Here is a 24,247-nt window from a genome sequence, read left to right on the forward strand (position 1 = left end):
AGCTTTTAAGTTTCATTAGGTCCCATTTGTTTATTTTTGTTTTGATTTCCATTTCTCTAGGAGGTGGGTCAAAAAGGATCTTGCTATGATTTATGTCATGGAGTGTTCTGCCTATATTTTCCTCTAAGAGTTTTATAGTCTCTGGCCTTACATTTAGGACTGTAATCCATTATGAGTTTATTTTTGTAGACAGTGTTAAGGAGTGTTCTAATTTCATTCTTTTACATGTAGCTGTCCAGTTTTCCCAGCACCACTTATTGAAGAGGCTGTCTTTTCTCCATTGTATATTCTTGCCTCCTTTATCAAAGATAAGGTGATCATATGTGCATGGGTTTATCTCTGGGCTTTCTAACCTGTTCCATTGATCTATATTTCTGTTTTTGTGCCAGTACCATACTGTCTTGATGACTGTAACTTTGTAGTATAGTCTGAAGACAGGGAGCTGGATTCCTCCAGCTCTGTTATTCTTTCTCAAGATTGCTTTGGCTACTCCTGGTCTTTTGTGTTTCCATACAAATTGTGAAATTTTTTTGTTCCAGTTCTGTGAATAATGCCATTGGTAGTTTGATAAGGATTGAAGTGAATCCATAGATTGCTTTGGGTAGTATAGTCATTTTCACAATGTTGATTCTTCCAATCCAAGAACGTGGTATATCTCTCCATATGTTTGTATCTTCTTTAATTTCTTTCATCAGTGCCTTATAGTTTTCTGCATACAGGTCTTTTGTCTCCTTAGGTAGGCTTATTCCTAGCTGTTTTATTCTTTTTGTTGCAATGGTAAATAGGAGTGTTTCCTTAATTTCTCTTTCAGATTTTCCATCATTTGTGTATAGGAATTAAGAGATTTCTGTGCATTAATTTTGTATCCTGCTACTTTACGAAATTCATTGATTAGCTCTAGTAGTTTTCTCGTAGTATATTTGGGATTCTCTATGTACAGTATCATGTCATCTGCAAACAGTGACAGTTTTACTTCTTTTCCAATTTGGATTCCTTGTATTTCTTTTTCAAGATGCTTGATATGACTTCAATTTTCTTAAATTTACCAAGGCTTGATTTGTGACCCAAGATATGATCTATCCTAGAGAATTTTCCATGAGCACTTGAGAGGAAAGTGTATCCTGCTGTTTTTGGATAGAATGTCCTATAAATATCAATTAAGTCCATCTTGTTTAATGTACCATTTAAAGCTTGTGTTTCCTTATCTATTTTCATTATGGATGATCTGTCCACTGATGAAAGTGTGATGAAAGGGATTAAAGTTCCATACTATTATTGTGTTAATCTCGATTTCCCCTTTTATGGCTGCTAGCATTTGCCTTATGTATTGAGGTGTTCCTATGTTGGATGCATAAATAATTACAGTTGTTATATCTTCTTCTTGGATTGATCCCTTGATCATTATGTAGTGTCCTTCTTTGTCTCTTGTAATAGTCTTTATTTTAAAGTCTATTTTGTCTGATATGAGAATTGTTACTCCAGCTTTCTTTGATTTCCATTTACATGGAACATCTTCTTCCATCCCCTTACTTTCAGTCTGAATGTGTCCCTAGGTCTGAAGTGTGTCTCTTGTAGACAACATATGTATAGGTCTTGTTTTTGTATCCATTCAGCCAGTCTATAACTTTTGGTTGGAGCATTTAATCCATTTACATTTGCAGTAATAATCGATATGTATGTTCCTATTACCATTTTCTTAACCGTTTTGGGTTTGTTTTCATAGGTCTTTTCCTTTTCTTGTTTTTCCCGCCTAGAGAAGTTCCTTTAGCTTTTGTTGTAAAGCTGGTTTGGTGGTGCTGAATTCTCTTAACTTTTGTTGTCTGTAAAGGTCAATTTATCCTTCAAATCTGAATGAGATCCTTGCTGGGTAGAGTAATCTTGGTTGTAGGTTTTTCCCTTTCAACACTTTAAATATATCTTGCCACTTCCTTCTGGCCTGTAGAGTTTCTGCTGAAAGATCAGCTGTTAACCTTATGGGGATTCCCTTGTAATTTATTTATTGCTTTTCCCTCACTGCTTTTAATATTTTTTCTTTGTATTTAATTTTTGATAATTTGATTAATATGTGTCTTGGCGTGTTTCTCCTTGGATTTATCCTGTGTGGGACTCTCTGTGCTTCCTGGACTTGATTTACTATTTCCTTTCCCATGTTAAAGAAGTTTTCAACTATAATCTCTTCAAATATTTTCTCAGTCCCTTTTTTTTTTCTCTTCTTCTTCTGGGACCCCTATAATTCGAATGTTGGTGCGTTTAATGTTGTCCCAGAGGTCTCTAAGACTGTCCTCAATTCTTTTCATTCTTTTTTCTTTATTTTGCTCTGTTGCAGTTATTTCCTCTCTTTTATCTTCCAGGTCACTTATCAGCTCTTCTGCCTCAGTTATTCTGCTATTGATTCCTTGTAGAGAATTTTAAATTTCATTTATTGTGTTGTTCATCATTTTTTGTTTGCTCTTTAATTCTTCTAGTTCCTGGTTAAACGTTTCTTGTATTTTCTCCATTCTATTTCCAAGATTTTGGATCGTCTTTACTATCATTACTCTGAATTCTTTTTCAGGTAGACTGCCTATTTCCTCTTCATTTGGTCCATCTGGTGGGTTTTTACCTTGCTTCTTCATCTGCTGCATATATCTCTGTCTTCTCATTTTGTTTAACTTACTGTTTTTGGCATCTCCTTTTCGCAGGCTGCAGGTTCGTAGTTCCCATTGTTTTTGGTGTCTGTCCCCAGTGGGTGAGGTTGTTTCAGTGACTTGTGTAGGCTTCCTGGTGGAGGGGACTGGTGCCTGTGTTCTGGTGGGTGGGGTTGGATCTTGTCTTTCTGGTAGGCAGAACCACATCTCGTCCTGTGATTTGGGGTGTCTGTGAACTTAGTATGGTTTTAGGCAGCCTCTCTGCTAATGTGTGGGGTGTTTTCCTGTCTTGCTAGTTGTTTGGCCTGGGCTATCCAGCACTGGAGCTTGCTGGCTGTTGGGTGGAGCTGGGTCTTAGCATTGAGATGGAGATCTCTGGGAGAGCTCTTGCCAATTGACATTATGTGGAGATGGGAGGTCTCTGCTGGTCCAGTTTGCTGAACTCAGCTCTCCCACCTCAGAGACTCAGGCCTACACCAAGCCAGAGCACCATGACCCTGTCAGCTACAAGGCTCAGAAGAAAAGGGATTAAAAAAGAAAGAAAGAAAAATAAATAAATAAAATTATTAAAATTAAAATATATAATAATAAAAATAATTTTAAAAAAGAAGCGAGCAACCAAACCAATAAACAAATCTACCAATGATAACAAGGGCTAAACACTATACTAAGATAAACATAAAATCAGAAACAAATCAGTTGCAGACAGCAAACCCCATGTCTACAATTGCTCCCAAAGTCCACTGCCTCAATTTTGGGAACATTCGTTTTCTATTCAGGTATTCCACAGATGCAGGGTACATCAAGTTGATTATGGGGTTTTAATTCGCTGCTCCTGAGGCTGCTGGGAGAAATTTCCCTTTCTCTTCTTTGTTTGCACACCTCCTGGGGTTGAGCTTTGGATTTGGCCCCAGCTCTGCATGTAGGTCACCCTCAGGCATCTGTTCCCACCCAGACAGGATGGGGTTAAAGCAGCGGCTGATTAGGGGGCTCTTGCTCATTCAGGCCAGGGGGAGGGAGGTGTACAGTAGTCATAATTGGAATGCAGGGTGAGCCTGCAGCAGCATAGGTTGGCAATGCATTGCAACAGCCTGAGACTTGCTGTGTGTTCTCCTGGGGAATTTGTCCCTGGGTCATGGGACCCTGGCAGTGACAGGCTGCACAGCCTCACAGGGAGGGGAGGTGTGGATAGTGACTTGTGCTTGCACACAGGCTTCTTGGTGACTGCAGCAGCAGCCTTAGTGTCTCATGCCCATCTCTGGTGTCCACGATGATAGTCGAAGCTTTCGCCCATCTCTGGAGCTCGTTTAGGCAGTGCTCTGAATCCCCTCTCCTCGTGCACCCTGAAACAATGGTCTCTTGCCTCTCTGGCAGGTCCAGACTTTTTCCCGGACTCCCTCCCGGCTAGCTGTGGTGCACTAGCCCCCTTCAGGCTGTGTTCAAGCAGCCAACCCCAGTCCTCTCCCTGGCGTCTGACCTCTGAAACCGGAGCCTCAGCTCCCAGCCCCCACCTGCCCTGGCGGGTGAGCAGACAAGCCTCTCAGGCTGGTGAGTGCTGGTCGGCACTGATCCTCTGTGCAGGGATCTCTCTGCTTTGCCCTCTGCACCCCTGTTGCTGCGCTCTCCTCTGTGGCTCTGAAGCTTCCCCCCGCCGTCCCCCGTTTCCACGAATGAAGGGGCTTCCTAGTGTGTGGAAACTTTTCCTCCTTCACAGCTCCCTCCCAGAGGTGCAGGTCCCATCCCTATTCTTTTGTCTCTGTTTTTTCTTTTGCCATACCCAGGTACATGGGGAGTTTCTTGGCTTTTGGGAAGTCTGAGGTCTTCTGCCAGCATTCATAGGTCTTCTGTAAGAGCTGTTTCATATGTAGATGTATTTCTGATGTATTTGTGGGGAGGAAGGTGATCTCCACGTCTTACTCTTATACCATCTTGAAGGTGCCCTCCTTTTGCTATTTTTAATTAGGGTTGAAAGCTTTTCAATGTTTGTTATTTATAATTTTCCCTTTCAGTTGCTTATTATTTACTGTTTTTCTCTATCTACCTTTTTTCTATACCCTGTTAAACACTTATTTGAAAGACCTTTTTATATAACGAGCACATTAGCTGTTTGTCACATATTGTAAATACTTACTCCAGTTTAATATTTGCTATTTAATTCTGTTTATGGTGTTTTCTTTTTTATTTTTATGTGGAGAAGTTTATAATACTTATGTTGTCACATTTCTCTTTTTTTCTCTCAGGGATTTACCTTTGTATGTATCCTTAGAAAGTTCTTTTCCACACATATAATGTATGATCTTACTTATATGTGGAATGTAAAATTTGCCTTTTGCAGAGTGAAATGCACTCAGAGCAAAAATGTAAGTAGAGGATGGAGTCAGGTGGCTCTGGGTTCAATTACAATCTCTGCCACATAATGGCTAGTTGACCCAAATCTGTCAATTTTTCCACCTTTAAAATGAGAACAAATATAACTACTCCATGAGTTAAGAGGAGTAAGAAAATATACATGAACTAGTAGTATAATGCTGGCAATATGTAGGTCGTGTAGTCCCTTCCACACTCTCAGAAATTCACTATTTCCTTTATTAAAAAACATTTCCTTTAGCAAAGATTGTGGGATGCTAACATTAAGTTTTTGTAGTTTTTATAATCATACTCTGAAAAAAGCTTTGTTTAAATGACTGTAATATGTATTAATGTCTGAAGTGTTCATTTAAAACAATTTCTCTTTTATATGAATAAATAAAATACTTTTGTTATGAGGAACTGCTAAAATATGTTTTTGGCTAAAAATGTAGCATTGTTATATTTAGAGAAACATTTGGCTAACACTAATAGTTATATGTGTTTATTTCATAGAGAGATGCTTCATGTCAGTCAACATAAGATACAGTGTAAAAGCAATTACAGTGGAAGCCATTTCTAGAATATATATTGTATAATTTCACTCCTATTTTTACAGCAGATTAAACATAATCGGCTTAGTATAGTACCATGCACCAGGTATTCCATGCTTATATCTTGCATGTGATAAAATGGGTATGAAAAAGACCTTTGGAACTATGATATTGGAAAGACTGGTGAAGTTCCAAATAAGTGATAGCTTTTTTTTTTGACAGTAAGTGAATTTGTAAATTATTGCAGTGAACTCATTATTCTTCTCTTATGGGCTCTAGTTTGAAAAATCTCATGGAATTAAAAAAGAGAGAGAGACAGACAGACAGACAGAGACAGAACAAGAAAAGTTGAACTAGCAAGAAACTGCATGTACTAATGGTATGGGGCATTTTCGGGCTGGAATAACATCTTTACAGCATTGTTAATGAACCTGAATCTATTTTATGTCCACACTATTCAGTTGAGTAATGTTTAATAATCCCTGTATCAATGAACACTAGCTGCTGTGACACTAGAATAATCGATAGATAGGACAATAGATTTCCCTATGTTCGTACTAGTCAAAAGTAATTTAATCAGAATTAAATATGTCTGGCGGTGAAAGTAACTGATCTTAGAACACTGATGAAAGCTATGGTTCTCTTCTCCAGCAAAATGCATACAGGTACACACACAATTTTGTGTGTGATTTCAGGAGACTCAGAGACCCACTGAATCCCATCCATGAACCTCAGCCTGAGAACCCTATGCCTTTAGAGAAGAGGGAAGAATCCCTCTTATTAGGACAGGAAAACAGTAAGGCCCTCTGTGCCTAGTATATGTAGATTTTTTAATCTGGAGAAGGGTTAAATAACCTCTTCATGAACATGAAAGGCTATAGGGAGAATAATGGCTCATTATAAACATTTCCAGAACAAAAGCAAAAGGGCTTGATCAACAGACAGATTTTGTATTTTAGTCTGAGGACTTCTGGATTAGATTTATGTATCTGGAGTGTTTAGAGAAATGTGAAAGCCTATGTCAGATACTCTTTTACTGTGTGTGATTTAATCATCATTCTAAAGACAAATATGATAATCCTAACCTAATTATTAAATTCTTCCATAAAGCTTTGTATTTGCTTTGTTATGATTGATTAACATAGTGGCTTCCAAATCTGGGGAGGCTCATTGAAATGCAAATTTTTAGACCCTCATCATAGAGATTTCATTTAAGCAGGGTCCAGAAATCTATATTTTAAAGTCACCTTGTATCACTCTTTAAAACCAGTGAGATCAGCTCTGGGGAATCAGGTTTATAGTACAGTTGTGATCTGGTCATGATGATAGGGTGGTAGTACTTGTCTATAATTTGTAGTACATAATAAAGGCTAGTTTATGATGGAGGAGATGCAGACATTGAGGAAGGATTCAAGAGACAAATGATAAAATTAAGGGCTAAGCTAAGGTCCTGGAGTTTCCATAGGACTGTGGATTAAGTGGCAATTCCAAGAAGACCCGCCCAAGATTTTTACCCTAAGAAGCTTGGTATGCTTCCAGGCCTGTCAGTGTAGTTATTTCTGTCAGAAGAAGGGACAGCTGTGTATGTGCTGAGTGTAGGCTCATTAACAGACTTAAGGAGAAAATGACAGGTATTGACGAAAGCCAGTCTTTGTTCTTGTTAACAAGATGTGAAGGAAAGTTCCTAATAGAAGGGAAAAAAACAAGACAACAGGAAACCAGGAAATGTTAGACTTTGATAACTTTGAAAGCATCAAGTCCTCTGACAGTAGGATGGAATACCACTAATAGCTAACATTTATTGTGTTTATCGTGTATTGGTTTCTGGTATAAGCACTTAACATAATTATTTTACTTAATTGATTAACTTACAAACACCCTATGAGGTAGGTTTTTTTTTTTTTTTTAAACAGAGGAGAAAATGGAGGCTCAGAGAGTGTAAGTAACAGGCGAAAAGTCACACAGCTACTACCTGGCAGATCCTGGATCTGAAGGCAGCGTGACTAGAGCCAGAGCCACGTCTGTGAGGCAGAGAAAGAGGAACAAAGGTTTGACTGGAGCTGGGCCTCCTCCTACCACCAGCACCATCATCGTTGCTAACATACTGAGAGCTCTAAGCTCTGTGGTCTCTCTCCGTTAGCTCACTCTTGGAACTAGAGAAGTGCTGTGATTGTCCCATTTTACAGCTGAGGCACAGTGAGTCACGAGGAGGTTGGTTGACTCGCCAGGGTCATGGAGCTTGTAGGTGGCAGAGGGGACACATATTCAGACAGTTGGGTTCCAGAATCCACACTCTTATGCTTGATTATATCCAGAATATTTACAGAAGCAGTGTGTGTGGGAACAAATGGCAACAGGTTTTGATGACCCCCAACAAGGTCTGTGTTTCATTGAGTGGAAGATGTGCTTTCTTTCACATTTATAAATTTACCCATCCTTTTCTTTGAATATAATGTTTTAAAACCTCATTGATTTGTTTTGCCCTTCAGATGATCTCCTTCAGTGAAAGAACTGTTGAGCATTGAGCATAGAGCCTTAATATGCTTTAAACTATTCTTTAAGACACTCTTCTGAGAATCAGCACAGATTATACATTCAAAGAAAAAGTTTCTTTGAGAGCCTTGGCAGAATGAAGTAGTTTTACTAGAAACTGGCCTTGTATTATGTTGGATTAGCTGTGTTGTTTTCATATGTTTCAAGTACATGGCATCCTGCATCTGTGTTTAGGCAGAAGTCAGTGGGGGTGGGGAGAATGGGGTTGCCAGGCAGGCAGTGAACTCAAGTGACCCAAATGCATCACATCCTGCTCCCTAATCCTGGGCTTCTGATGGAGAGTAGGCTGGTCATGGGTGAGTGGCTTAGGACACTACAACGAGCAGCCCCTTGGCCAAATATTCTGGGAGTAGGAGCCACCAAAATGCTTATTTTTACCAAATGTATTATTATAACAATTCAAAGCATGCCTTTATGTGGTAACTCCACTATGAATCAGCTTTATAGGGAAGGCCTGAGTCTATGTTCCTTTTTGAACACAGGAGACAGGCTATGGCAGTACGATTGCTTGTCCAATTGTGGTGTTTTCTCTTAATCCCCTTGGCCTCTGGTGACCTCTGTGGGCCATATCTTCATGGTGTGGATAGGTGGCAGCCATCTGTCCATCATCTTTTATATCAAGTACATTCCAAAGTTAGATGGAGTTTCAATTTTTACTGTGACTCCATGAGGTTTACCCTACTTACCCTATATTAAAAAGCACCCTATATAAAAATGATCCACAGTCCTGACCTCCCATATCATGCTCTACTTGTCCTTTTCCCCCCACAGAATTTATTACCTATACTACTATATAATTTATTTATTTACTACATTTAGTGTTTATTGTCTGTTCCTGCCTTTATCCAACTAGAATATAAACTTGTGAGTGCAGGAATCCTAGTTTTGTTCACTGAAACACCCTAACACCTAGTACACAGGTAGTTAAGTGATTAATAAACAGTGAATGAATGTTTTTCATTAAAGTCTAACTCTGATCAAGTCTGATTAGAAAGCAATCCTCACTGCTGGTTTTAGAACTAGAAATATACTCTTTAAAAGATTTTTCTTTTCTCAAATTTTGAGACAAGTAGGTATAGTGTAAAATCCATCCATGTCTTACCTTGAAAGCCATTTTTAAAATCGGCTCCATTTGGTAGGAGATCTGGAGTGTATTCACTGTAGCCACCTACATAAAACTGACTGAAGACATTGAGACCAACCAGTTTTCCTGGGGAGATGATGGATTTATTTTGCTGATCATCTACCTTCAAAAGGAAAAAAATTCAAAGCTTATTAAAAAAGAAATTGATTCCTCAGGGTGAGCTGTTAAGATACTCTTTTGTTATTTCCCATTAACTTGGCATGAAAACTTACAAAGACCTGAATTTTGAAGAACTCAAAAACACTTTACCACTTAATCCTCTGCTTCTCCGCTGGTGTCTGTTACTATGAAATAGCTAGCAGTCATGGTTCTGCATCTCAATCAACATCACAGTTCTTCAAAGATTAGGAGCTGGTATCCCATTGGGCCTCCTCCATCTGGCCTTACCTCCCTCTCATATCCATTCTCAAATGACCACCAGTCATTTATCAGCAAATGGAAACTGACCACGGCAACCAGCCCCCTTCTTAAATTTCTTGGTAGCTCTCCACAGCTCTCCGGATGCAAATCTAAACTATTTAGATAAGTCTTTTGATGATACAGACCTTGTCTCTCTCCAGCCACACCTTTCGCTTCCCTCGCCTGAAAACCACACCGAACTACTGGTGTTCCTTAAGCCCACGCTCGCCATGCTTCTTTTTCTGAACTGCTATTTACGCCAGTGTCACCTCTTTTGAGAAGCATTCCCTGAATCCTCTCTCTCACCTTGTTTATGTTAGTCATCCTCTAATTTATCCCCACACCACTTAACTGCAACACACCCTAGTCTTCTGTTTTGTGCGCTAGTCTGTGAAATTCATGGGGGCAGGCGGCCCGGCTCTTTCACCTCTGTCCCTCAGCACAGATCCGATAATACAGCAGCACGCAGTAAGTTTGTGGGACAGATGGAGGGATGACCCTTTACCTTCAGCCAGCCTGCTCGGAAGGACCTCCCCAGATGGACAGTGTGGATCCCATGGCTCAGATCGAGGGGATCGCTGCTGACACTTGCTGTGCCAGATCCCAGGTTGTAACTGTAAACCACGCGGCCGCTGCGCAGACCCACGGCCAGGAAGTCATCGCCACTGAGCCCTGGAGGGAGAAGAGGCAGAGGGCAGGTCCACTGAGAGAAAACCAGGAGGCTAGGCAGCTGCTTCACCCTCTGGCTCTGAGTCACAGACCCGAACAGTGAGTTATAACCCACAGGTAACTTCTCATCCGCACTCAGGTGTGTGTGCAACTGCGTATTATTATCCAAACCCACAGACTCTGTCTGAGCATGAGGGTTCTGGTCAACCCGGGGGAATGCTCAATAACTAAAAAGTGGGAATTAAAATGTCCTTCTTGTCTAAATGAAATTCAGTGTGTACTTCAGCATAATTAGAACTTCACAGTGGAGTAAAAAACTGCTTTGGTACTGAACGAGATTCAAGTGATTGAGATAACCTAGCATCAGCTTTGAATTTCTCTCTGTGGTTTGAGGAGAGTATAAAGAAGATTTCTTTCTATAGTTGCAGAGTGTGTTCCAATTGTTCTGTTACAAAAGCTCTCAACCACACCCCCATGACCAGTTCAAGGCTGGCTGTTTCTGCGTTCCCTATTTGCCCTCTCCCTGCACTAGTCCAGGGCCATTCATGCAGCACACAGAGTTGCAGAGCCCCGAACACTCAGGATGCAGCTCATAGAGACCCATGGGGAAGGGCAGGTGGTTGGGAGAGTCCTGGCATCGGGCACTAAGGGAAGATCCTGGAAGTAGGTTTGGTAGCTTTAGGAACGTCTGGGATGGTCAGTGGTGTGGGTCCTGGCAGATGGGCAGTACACACATAGGTCAAGGCAGAGCTTCTAGAGCTCAATAGGGGCAAGAGGTCTATGGACAGCATAGAGAAAATACATCACCCCGTTTCTCAAAGGTGTGTCTGTGGACCTTAAAACTGAAGCCCGCTGGTCACGGAATTGAGGCAAGGACATCTGCTTGGAGGAAGAATAAGAACCCCATTGAAGTAAGAAGTTTAATCACAGGGTAAAAAGCAGAAGTGAGTCCTTGGATGTGGGCAAATTTGGGTGTGCACAGCACTCCTCTGCATTTCTAAGCGTGATACCTTGTCTACTTCCTCGGCTTCTCTTGGTTGTTAGGCTGATAAAGGTAAAGGAGAGAAAAAAATCTGCAGGGCTGAGGTTTCCAGATAATGTAGGGAGGTGGGTTTCCTAAAGCACTTGAAAGCAGAAGACTGAAGTATTATTTAGAGATGCTTGAATTCTGCCTCTGCCTTTTTCATGGGTCTGCTGTGAACCCTGAGCTGGGTTATTTTGGAAGCGCCTTGGGTGAGAGCCATTGTTAAGCATGTCGGGAACTTCCAGCAAATCTCTCTCTCTCTCTCTGGTGATTTCTTCCCGCCTGCAGTGCTGTGGCGGGTTAGCTGGGCTGAGAATTTAAAATAGAGAGAACTCCCAGGGGAAAACATACATTCAGGAAGGCAGTTAGAAAGGAGAGAAAGCATCCTTAGAGGCTGGAGGCAATGTCTCAGGAGGGTGTTGGAGTGCAGACGGGAAAAGGGGTGGGGGAGAGAAGGGGACAGCAGAGTCCGCCTGTGGCTGTGAATGGGGCTCTTTGAGAGATTCTAGCGGCATCTGAATCGTCTTTGCAAATTGTTCAGGATGTTGGGATGGAGACGGTGTCCTGTGGACTGAGCTGGTGGTGGGAGAGCAGATCTACCTGAGCCTCACCCTTCTTTCCTTCCTGACCTGTTGCCATTCCTCTGTTCTGAGTCTCTGGCAGCCCATTTCACACCAGGAACAACTTTACCCTCAAAGTCCTCACAGGGTTGGCTCAGTTGTCATGGGCAGTGGAGGAGAAGCAGCACGGGGTGGGGGACAGTCATTGTAACAGTATGGGGAGAAGGTTAGGGCAGTTACAAGGAGGGGATTTTGAGTTGGTTTCTGAGCTAACCCATAAAACAACCAAAAAGAATTTGCTAGGTGGGTGAGAAAAGGGGGGATGCAGAAGACAGATGCTCGAAGCTGAGGAAATAACTTTGCAAAACCCCAGGAGGGGCAAGAACATGGTATCCTTAGGGAGCTTCTGGGAGCTGGGTGGGGCTGGCGTTAAGTGTATGTGCGGGAAAGAGACATGTACTTAAGGGCCTCCTATACTACAGTGAATAGTTCAAATATTTTACTGGAGACTGTCAGAGGCCATGAAAGGATTTTGAATGAGAGAATTACATTAGATATGGCCTTTAGAGGACTCTCATAGCAGAGGTGCAGATAGAAATCAGAGGCAGATAGTGAACCTCATTGGAAGATCATTTAAGTGACTCAGGAGAGGAAAGATTAAGGTCTAAATAAATCAAGGCAGTGGCAGAGGGGACAGAAAAAAGGGGAGGAATTTGTGTGTGATTTGGAAAGAAACTTTGAAAGGATGGATCCAATTGGAGTGAAGAGTTGAGAAAGAGGGAGGAGTTGGGGGCGGTTCTGAAGAGTCTGGTTTACAGAGCCGGGAGGAATGGCCGGTCAGGCACAGAGATAGGAGCCTGGAAAGGAGGGTCTGGGAAAGGAGGCTGACTCTAGTTTATAGATGCTCCTGCCCACAGACACATCCCAGAGTGTAGACGTGGAGATGCACTAGGAGACAGGGATAAGGAGAACCAGGGAGCAAATCAGACCATGAAGCAGATGACAGCATTGTATCTGCAAGCCATGGGTCTATTAGGGTTGCCTCTGCCACTCTTAATCTGGACCTCCCCTCTGCACCCTTGTAGTGGGCGACAGAGTAGATAGGGAAAGAAAAGCAGCTGACTACCAGGGCTGGGGCTGGGAAGGTGAACAGTATTTTAGGGACTTGGAATTGCGCTGAGGTGGTGTTTTGCAAACCAGGAGGTCCATCACGATCACTCAGGGAGCTTGTCAAAAATACAGATTCTAGAAGCTATCTTATACCACTTGTATGAGAATCTTTGAAGCTAGGTTCTGGAAATATATATGTATTTTTTAATAGGCTTCCCATCTGTTTATGAAGCCTGACGGATGTTAATAACTTTAGGAGGGTCGAGGCATGTGACCTGTGCTGTCACACAGGGCTTTGTGTTCAGAAGAGCTTGATTTAATGCTCCACTGTCACTTCTTGAAATTCTTTGAACTGTGCTGTGAAAATGTCCATGAGACAACAGAGCATAAGCTGGAATACAGGCAATACACACACAACATGCATGTTTGTTGATTCTTGCCACCCTGTTCATATGTAGTGTTTGTGACATCCCATGAGAACAGAATTCCCCTAACACTGGTATGTACTTAAGAGCTGGTGCTGAGAAGGAAGGATTTAGAGCACTTATGCTGCAAGTGGTAAAAGAGGGAGGAAGGAACGATGGGAGTTGACTTTAGATGAAGAGAAGTTAAGAGTAACAAGATCTAGGAAGTGAATAAAAATCCTTTTAGAATGTACAGAAAAAAACCCAACACAAATTTGGTCTCTTTGTGGCTAGGAAGAAGAGATGTAACTCAGTTCCACAAATACTGTTAAGCAGAGAGCTTTGAAGGAGGTGTGTTATGGTGAGTCGTAATTAGCATTATAACAACTCATGACACTGGTTAGAGGAAATTTCATGGGGGAAGATGAGATGCTGAGACCAGAATAGCATCTGACCTCATCATAGGCAGAGGCCAGTGGAATGGAAGCAAGAGCTTCATCTAGGTGAGGAGAGGGATAGTGGCGAGGGTAATGATGATGAAGAATGGAAACAAAGTGAAGGATGCTACCATGACATTTTGGAAGAAAAGACCAAAGAGTTTGAGACAAAGAGTTGCCAGGTCACTTGAACCTTCTCAGATGGTCCTTAGAAGTGTGTGATGCACTAGGGATGATGGTGGTGAAGGTCATAGATTCTAAGTATATTGTATAAAATCTTGGGAAGGAAAATAAAACGTTTGTGTCACAAGCATGTGGTTATAATTAAGTTTATGACATTTTGTTCCCTAAATTATTTAGAAGAGTTTATTGGATTTGTTTGTTTGTGGTTTATTTCTTCTACTATTTACATCAGTGGTTCTCCAACCTGGCTGGACCTTCTTTTTTTAACATCTTTATTGGAATATAATTGCTTTACAATGGTGTGTTAGCTTCTGCTTTATAACAAAGTGAATCAGTTATACATATACATATATCCCCATATCTCTTCCCTCTTGCATCTCCCTCCCTCCCACCCTCCTTATTCCACCCCTCTAGGTGGTCACAAAGCACTGAGCTGACCTCCCTGTGCTATGCGGCTGCTTCCCACTAGCTATCTATTTTTATGTTTGGTAGTATATATATGTCCATGCCACTCTCTCACTTTGTCCCAGCTTACCCTTCCCCCTCCCCATATCCTCAAGTCCATTTTCTAGTAGGTCTGTGTCTTTATTCCCATCTTGCCCCTAGCTTCTTCATGACCATTTTTTTTTTTAGATTCCATATATATGTGTTAGCATATGGTATTTGTTTTTCTCTTTCTGACTTACTTCACTCTGTATGACAGACTCTAGGTCCATCCACCTCACTACAAATAACTCAATTTCGTTTCTTTTTATGGCTGAGTAATATTCCATTGTATATATGTGCCACATCTTCTTTATCCATTCATCTGTCGATGGACACTTAGGTTGCTTCCATGTCCTGGCTATTGTAAATAGAGCTGCAATGAACATTGTGGTACATGACTCTTTTTGAATTATGGTTTTCTCAGGGTATATGCCCAGTAGTGGGATTGCCGGGTCATATGGTAGTTCTATTTTTAGTTTTTTAAGGAACCTCCATACTGTTCTCCATAGTGGCCATATCAGTTTACATTCTCACCAACAGTGATTTAATCCACAGGCATGGACAGGAAGGGGAAATCTATTATATAGGAGGGAGGAAGGGTATCAAAGGTTTCTGATAGTAAGCCCAGGAAAAATGATGCAGGTCACTTTGACCTGAAGGAAAAAGAGAGACACAAAACAGAGAGAGAAAATAGGCAGAACAGTGCAACAATCCTTTCTGCCTTAGGGTAATTCTAATGGAGTTCTTATGAGAAGAAACACGCAAACTAAGTAACAGTAATTAGAGATGGTCTAATTAGCTTCACCTGGAAAGAAGTCCTGGTGAAGAGTAGCTGGTAGTTGGAGCCATTGATTCATTAAGTCCTCAAAAGGAAGAATAAGACATGGATAAAGGCAATAACACAGACCTGTGCATGGGAGAGAATTCCTGGGGGCACCTGTCTTGCCATTCCTCCCACTGACGCAGGTCAATCATGGGATGCTGTAAACCATGAACATGACAGGCGTGTGCTGTCATGTGGTCTGCTTGAAAGGACACACCAGAAACAGATCCCATGGCCTGGGAAGAGGCAGAAGCCACTCTCAGGTGCCCTGTGTGGCATTCAAGACCATTTGGAGGGCTGTTCCTCGGATCGTTCTGAGGGAGCATTTGTGATAAAAGCTTCATATAGAGAGTGCTGCGGAAGCCTCGTGTATTTCAGCCCTCACCAGGTAATCCAAAGGTTAATATTGTGACTTTTAACAACCTAGAAACATGATCATCCTCATTCAGCTGATCCAACAATCTTTTAATTCCAATGGGAAAAAAAGAAATCTTTCTGAAATGTTTTATTTGGGACGAAATTTTGATTTATTAGTAGAGAAAGAGTGGACATGACTTGTTATAATTTCTTCAAACTATTCTTCCAATATGGTAAACTATTATAATGTATTAAATGTAATTTACCTTGATAAAAATGATGGGGTTGGAACCAAAAGAGGTAAGCCGAGTTCGAGGTACCACAAGGAGAACAGTGTTTAATCTTGAACTCTTTACTAATTTAACTTCTAGCTGCTCACTTCCTCATAGCTCTCTTTTGAAAAATGGGAATGGTAATACTAATGCTTCATAGGATTGTTTCTAGCAATAGCATAAAATGTTTCTCTTCCAGTTTTATTGAGATCTAATTGGCATACAGCACTGTATAAGTTTAAGGTGTACAGCATACTGATTTGACTTACATACATCATGAAATGATTACACTAAATTTGTGAATATCCATCATGTCATGTAGATATAACATTAAAGATATAAAAAAAAAATTTATCCTTGTGATGAGAACTCTTAGGATTTACTCTCTTAACTACTTTCATGTGTAGGAGAGAGATCTTCAAGATGGTGGGGGAGTACGATGTGGAGATCACCTTCCTCCCCACAAATACATCAAGAATACATCTACATGTGGAACGGCTCCTTCAGAACACCTACTGAACACTAGCAGAAGACATCAGACTTCCCAAAACGCAAGAAAATCCCCATGTACCTGGGTAGGGCAAAAGAAAAAAGAAAAAACAGAGACAAAAGAGTAGGGATGGGACCTGCACCTCTGGGAGGGAGCTATGAAGGAGGAAAAGTTTCCACACACTGGGAAGCCCCTTCACTGGTGGAGATGGGGGGGGTAGGCAGGGGGAAGCTTTGGAGCCACAGAGGAGAGTGCAGCAACAGGGGTGCAGAGGGCAGAGCAGAGAGATTCCTGCACAGAGGATCAGTGCCGACCAGCACTCACCAGCCTGAGAGGCTTGTCTGCTCAACCACTGGGGCACCTGAGGGCTGGGAGCTGAGGCTCCAGTTTTGGAGGTCAGACGCCAGGGAGAGGACTGGGGTTGGCTGTGTGAAGACAGACTGAAGGCGGCTAGGGCACCACAGCTAGCCAGGAGGGAGCCTGAGAAAAAGAGTGGACCTGCCAGAGAGGCAACAGACCACTGTTTAGGGATGTACAAGGAGAAGGGATTCAGAGCACTGCCTAAACGAGCTCCAGAGACAGGTGCGAGCCGCAGCTATCAGCACGGACAACAGAGATGGGCATGAGACGTTAAGGCTGCTGCTGCAGCCACCAAGAAGTCTGTGTGCAAGCACAGGTCACTATCCACACCTCCCCTCCTGGGAGCCTGTGTAGCCCGCCACTGTCAGGGTCCTGTGATCCAGGGACAACTTCCCTAGGAGAACACATAGTGCGCCTCAGCCTGTTGCAACATCACGCCAACTTCTGCCACCATAGGTTTGCGCCACATTCCAATTATGACTACCAAAACCCTCCCTCCCACCCCTGGCCTCAGTGAGCAAGGGAGCCCTAATCAGCTGCTGCTTTAACTCCCTCCTGTCTGGGGGGAGGGAACAGATGCCTGAGGGCGACCTACACGCAGAGGTGGGGCCAAAAAAAAGCTGAACCCCAGAAGCTGTGTGAACAAAGAAGAGAAAGGGAAATCTCTCTGTGCAGCCTCAGGAACAGCGGATTAAATGCCCACAATCAACTTGACGTACCCTGCATCTGTGGAATACCGGAATAGACAACGAATGTTCCCAAAATTGAGGCAGTGGACTTTGGGGGCAACTGTAGACTTAGAGTTTGCTTTCTTTTTTTTTTTTTTAAATGTATTTTTTTAAATGCATTGTTTACTTTGTTTATTTATTTATTTATTTTTGGCTGTGTTGGGTCTTCATCTCTGTGCGAGGGCTTTCTCTAGTTGTGGCAAGTGGGGGCCACTCTTCATCGCGGTGCGTGGGCCTCTCACTATCGCGGCCTCTCTTGTTGTGGAGCACAGGCTCCAGACGCACAGGCTCAGTAATTGTGGCTCACGGGCCTAGCTGCTCCATGGCATGTGGGATCTTCCCAGACCAGGGCTCGAACCCGTGTGCCTTGCATTGGCAGGCAGACTCTCAACCACTGTGCCACCAGGGAAGCCCAGGTTTGCTTTCTGCATCTGATTTGTTTTTCATCTTATGTTTATCTTAGTTTAGTTTTCAGTGCTTGTTTTCATTAGTGGATTTGTTTATTGGTGGGTGCTCTGTTCCGTTTATTTATTTTTTTCTTTTTTCTCTTTTTGTGAGTGTGTGTGTGTATGTTTATTTGTGTGATTTTGTCTGTTTAGGTTTGCTTTTACCATTTCTCCTAGGGTTCTGTCTGTTCTTTCTCTTTTCTTTTCTTTTTTTTAGTATTTCTGTTTTGTTTTGTTTTGTTGTTTTTTCCTTTTATGACTGTGTGTGTGTGTCTATGTTTCTTTGTGTGATTTTGTCTGTTTAGTTTTGCTTTTACCATTTGTTTGGGGTTCTATCTGTGTGTTTTGTTTTCTTCCTTTTCTTCTGAGCCGTGTGGCTGGCAGTGTCTTGGTGCTCTGGCTGGGTGTCAGGCCTGAGCCTCCAAGGTGGGAGAGCCAAGTCCAGGACACTGGACAACCAGAGACTGCCTGGCACCACGTAATATTAATTGGTGAGAGCTCTCTCAGAGATCTCCATCTCAAAACTAAGACCCAGCTCCACCCAAAGGCCAGCAAGGCCAGTGTGGGATGCCCCATGGCAAACAACTAGCAAGACAGGAACACAAACCCACCCGTCAACAGAGAGGCTGCCTAAAGTCATACTAAGTTCACAGACACCACAAGCACAGCACTGGATGTGGCCCTGCACAAAAGAAGGACAAGATCCAGCCCCACCCACCAGAACACAGGCACCAGTCCTCCCCAACAGGAAGCCTACACAACCACTGAACCAACCTCACCCACTGGGAGCACACACCAAAAATAACAGGAATTAAAAACGTGCAGGCTGAGAAAAGGAGACCCCAAACACAGTAATTTAACCAAAATGAGAAGACAGAGAAATATGCAGAAGTAGAAGGAGCAAGGTAAAAACCCACCAGACCAAACAAATGAAGAGGAAATACGGAGTCTACCTGAAAGGAATTCAGAGTAATGATAGTAAACATGATCCAATGTCTTGGAAACAGAATGGAGAAAGTACAAGAAATGTTTAACAAGGACCTAGAAGAACTAAAGAGCAAACAAACAATGATAAACAACACAATAAATGAAATTAAAAATACTCTAGGAGAAATCAGTAGCAGATTAACTGAGGCAGAAGAGCGGATAAGTGACCTGGAAGACAGAAGAGTGGAAATAACTACCAGAGAATAGAATAAAGAAAAAGAATGAAAAGAATTGAGGACAGTCTGGGACAACTTTAAATGCACCAACATCTGAATTATAGGGGTCCCAGAAGAAGAAGAGAAAAAGAAAGGGTCTGAGAAAATATTTGAAGAGATTATAGTCAAAAACTTCCCTAATAAGGGAAAGGAAATAGTCAGTCAAGTCCAGGAAGCACAGAGAGTCCCATACAGGATAAGGCCAAGGAGAAACATGCCAAGACATATATTAATCAAACTATCAAAACTTAAATACAAAGAAAAAAATATTAAAAGCAGCAAGGGAAAAGCAACAAATAACATACAAGGGAATCCCCATAAGGTTAACAGCTGATCTTTCAGCATAAACTCTGTGGCCAGAAGGGAGTGGCAGGACATATTTAAAGTGATGAAAGGGAAAAACCTACACCAAGATTACTCTACCCAGCAAAGACCTCATTCACATTCAAAGAAGAAATTAAAACCTTTACAGACAAGAAAAAGCTAAGAGAATTCAGCACCACCAAACCAGCGCTACAACAAATGCTAAATAAACTTCTCTAGGTGGGAAACACAAGCAAAGGAAAAGACCTACAAAAACAGACCCAAAGCAATTAAGAAAATGGTAATAGGAACATACATATCGATAATTACCTTAAATGTAAATGGATTAAATGCTCCACCAAAAGATATAGACTGGTTGAATGGATACAAAAACAAGACCCACATATATGCTCTCCACAAGAGACCCACTTCAGACCTAGGGACACATACAAACTGAAAGTGGGGGGATAGAAAAAGATGTTCCATACAAATTGAAATGAAAAGAAAGCTGGAGTAACAATTCTCATATCAGACAAAATAAACTTTAAAATAAGGACTATTACAAGAGACAAAGAAGGACACTACCTAATGATCAAGGGATCAATCCAAGAAGAAGATATAACAATTGTAAATATTTATGCACCCAACAGAGGAGCACCTCAATATATAAGGCAAATACTAACAGCCATAAAAGGGGAAATTGACAGTAACACAATCATCGTAGGGGACTTTAACACCTCACTTTCACCAATGGATGGATCAACGAAAATGAAAATAAATAAGGAAACACAAGCTTTAAATGACACATTAGAAAAGATGGACTTAATAGATATTTATAGGATATTCCATCCCAAAACAACAGACTATGCTTTTTCTCAACTGCTCATGGAACACTCTCCAGGATAGATCATATCTTGGATCACAAATCAAGCCTTGGTAGATTTAAGAAAGTTGAAATCATATCAAGTATCTTTTCCGACCACAATGCTATGAGAATAGATATCAATTACAGGAAAAAAAATTTAAAAAATACAAACACATGGAGGCTAAACAATACGCTACTAAATAACCAAGAGATCACTGAAGAAATCAAAGAGGAAATCAAAAAATACCTAGAAACAAATGACAATGAAAACACGATGACCCAAAACCTATGGGATGCAGCAAAAGCAGTTCTAAGAGGGAAGTTTATAGCAATACCATCCTACCTCAGGAAACAAGAAAAATCTCAAATAAACAACTTAACCTAACACCTAAAGCAATTAGAGAAAGAAGAACAAAAACCCCACAAAGTTAGTAGAAGGAAAGAAATCATAAAAATCAGATCAGAAATAAATGAAAAAGAAATAAAGGAAACAATAGCAAAGATCAATAAAACTAAAAGCTGGTTCTTTGAGAAGATAAACAAAATTGATAAACCATTAGGCAGACTCATCAAGAAAAAAAGCAGAAGACTCAAATCAACAGAATTAGAAATGAAAATGGAGAAGTAACAACTGACACTGCAGAAATACAAAGGATCATGAGAGATTACTACAATCAACTATATGCCAAACAAAATGGACAACTTAGAAGAACTGGACCAATTCTTAGAAAAGCACAACCTTCTAAGATTGAACCAGGAAGAAATAGAAAATATGAACAGACAAATCACAAGCAGTGAAATTGAAACTGTGATTAAAAGTCTTCCAACAAACAAAAGCCCAGGACTAGATGGCTTCACAGGTGAATTCTATCAAACATTTAGAGAAGAGCTAACACCTATCCTTCTCAAACTCTTCCAAAATATAACGGAGGGAGGAACACTTCCAAACTCATTCTCTGAGGCCACCATAACCCTGATACAAAAACCAAAGATGTCACAAAAAAAGAAACTACAAGCCAATATCACTGATGAACACAGATGCAAAAATCCTCAACAAAACACTAGCAAACAGAACCCAGCAGCACATTAAATGGATCACATATCATTATCAAGTGAGGTTTGTCCCAGGAATGCAAGGATTCTTCAATACACACAAATCAATCAATGTAATACACAATATTAAAAACTGATGGATAAAAACCATATGATAATCTTGATAGATACAGAAAAACCTTTCAACAATATTCAACACCCATTTTTGATATAAACTCTCCAAAAAGTGGGCATAGAGGAACCTACCTCAACATAATAAAGGCCATATGACAAACCCACAACTAACATCATTCTCAATGGTGAAAAACTGGAAGCATTTCCTGTAAGATCAGGAAGAAGAGAAGGTTGCCCACTCTCACGTCTATTATTCAACACGGTTTTGGAAGTTTTAGCCACAGCAGTCAGAGAAGAAAAAGAAATAAAAGGAATCCAAATTGGAAAAGAAGAAGTAAATCTGTCACTTTTTACATATGACATGATACTATACATAGAGAATCCTAAAAATGCTACCAGAAAACTACTAGAGCTAATCAATAATTTGGTAAAGTAGCAGGACCAAAATTAATGCACAAAAATCTCTTGCATTGCTATACACTAACAACGAAAAATCTGAAAGAGAAATTAAGGAAACAATCCCATTTACCATAGCAAGAAAAAGAATAAAATACCTAGGAATAAGCCTGCCTAAGGAGACAAAAGACCTGTATGCAGAAAACTATAAGACACTGATTAAAGAAATTAAAGATGATAAAAACAGATGGAGAGATATACCATGTTCTTGGATTGGAAGAATCAACATTGTGAAAATGACTCTACTACCCAAAGCAATCTACAGATTCAATGCAATCCCTATCAAACTACCAATGGCATTTTTCACAGAACTAGAACAAAAAATTTAACAATTTGCATGGAAACACAAAAGGCCCCGAATAGCCAAAGCAATCTTGAGAACGAAAAATGGAGCTGCAGGAATCAGGCTCCCTAACTTCAGACTATACTACAAAGCTACAGTAATCAAGACAGTATAGTACTGGCACAAAAACAGAAATATAGATGAATGGAACAGGATAGAAAGCCCAGAGATAAACCCACGTACATACGGTCACCTTATCTTTGATAAAAGAGGCAAGAATATACAATGGAGAAAAGACAGCCTCTTCAATAAGTGGTGCTGGGAAAACTGGACAGCTACATGTAGAAGAATGAAATTAGAACACTCCCTAACACCACACACAAAAATAGACTCAAAGTGGATTAAAGACCTAAATGTAATGCCAGACACTATAAAACTATTAGAGGAAAATATAGGCAGAACACTCTATGACATAAATCACAACAAGATCCTTTTTGACCCACCCCATAGAGGAATGGAAATAAAAACAAAAATAAACAAATGGGACCTAATGAAACTTAGAAGCTTTTGCACAGCAAAGGAAACCATAAACAAGACAAAAAGACAACCCTCAGAATGGGAGAAAATATTTGCAAATGAAGCAACTGACAAAGGATTAATCTCCAAATTATACATGCAGCTCAGTGTCAATAAAACAAAAAACCTAATCCAAAAATGGACAGAAGGCCTAAATAGACCTTTCTCCAAGGAAGATATACAGATTGCCAACAAACACATGAAAAGATGTTGAACATCGCTAATCATTAGAGGAAAGCAAATCTAAACTGCAGTGAGGGATCACCCCACACCAGTCAGAATGGCCATCATCAAAACATCTAGAAACAATAAATGCTGGAGAGGGTGTGTAGAAAAGGGAACCCTCTTACACTGTTGGTAGGAATGTAAATTGATACAGCCACTGTGGAGAACAGTATGGAGGTCCGTTAAAAAACTAAAAATAGAACTACCATATGACCCATCAATCCCAGTACTGGGCATATACCCTGAGAAAACCATAATTCAAAAAGGCATGTGCCACTATGTTCATTGCAACACTATTTACCATAGCCAGGATATGGAAGTGTCCATCAACAGATGAATGGATAAAGAAGATGTGGCACATATATACAATGGAATATTACTCAGCCATAAAAAGAAATGAAATTGAGTTATTTGTAGTGAGGTGATTGAAACTTGAGCCTGTCATGCAGAGTGAAGTAAGTCAGAAAGAGAAAAACAAATACCATATGCTAACACATATATATGGAATCTAAAAATAATGATTCTGATGAACTTAGGGGCAGGACAGGAATAAAGACGCAGACTTAAGAGAATGGACTTGTGGACACAGGGGGAGGGGTAAGGGTAAGCTGGGACGAAGTGAGAGAGTAACATTGACATATATGCAGTACCAAATGTAAAATAGCTAGTGGGAGGCAGCTGCATCGCACAGGGAGATCAGCTCGGTGCTTTGAGACCACCTAGAGGGGTGGGATAGGTAGGGTGGGAGGGAGACGCAAGAGGGAGGAGCTATGGGGATATATGTATATGTATAGCTGATTCACTTTGTTATAAAGCAGAAACTAACACACCATTGTAAAACAATTATACTCTAATAATATACAGCTGTGTTAATTATATTTATCATGCTGTACATTACATCTCTACTATTTATTTATCTTATAAGTGGAAGTCTCTACCTTTTGACTGCCTTCATCCAGTTCCCCCTCCCTGCACACCCCACCTCTGGTAACTAGAAATCTGATCTCTTTTTCAATGTTTCTTTGTTTTTGAAGTATAATTGACCTACGACACCATATTATATTCTGCTATGCAACATAGTGATTCGATGTTTGTATACATTTCAAAATGATCACCATAAGTTTAGTTGCGATCTGTCACCAAATAAATATATTACATAGTGATTGACTATATTTCTCACACTGTACATTTCCTACTC

General features: G+C 40.8%; 1 protein-coding gene across 1 annotated transcript in view; it reads right to left on the minus strand.

The window, feature by feature from the left end:
- The window catches only part of EYS (eyes shut homolog), a 1,820,808-nt gene that overhangs the window by 83,423 nt on the left and 1,713,138 nt on the right, over positions 1 to 24,247 (minus strand). The window contains exons 36-37 of the mRNA XM_068550856.1: positions 10,129 to 10,295; positions 9,183 to 9,327 (exon numbers count right to left, since the gene is read on the minus strand). Coding sequence (XP_068406957.1) covers positions 9,183 to 9,327; positions 10,129 to 10,295 — 312 coding nt within the window. The remainder of the gene's footprint in view (positions 1 to 9,182; positions 9,328 to 10,128; positions 10,296 to 24,247) is intronic.

The sequence above is a fragment of the Eschrichtius robustus genome, chromosome 9, assembly GCF_028021215.1.
Source record: "Eschrichtius robustus isolate mEscRob2 chromosome 9, mEscRob2.pri, whole genome shotgun sequence".
NCBI lineage: Eukaryota > Metazoa > Chordata > Mammalia > Artiodactyla > Eschrichtiidae > Eschrichtius > Eschrichtius robustus.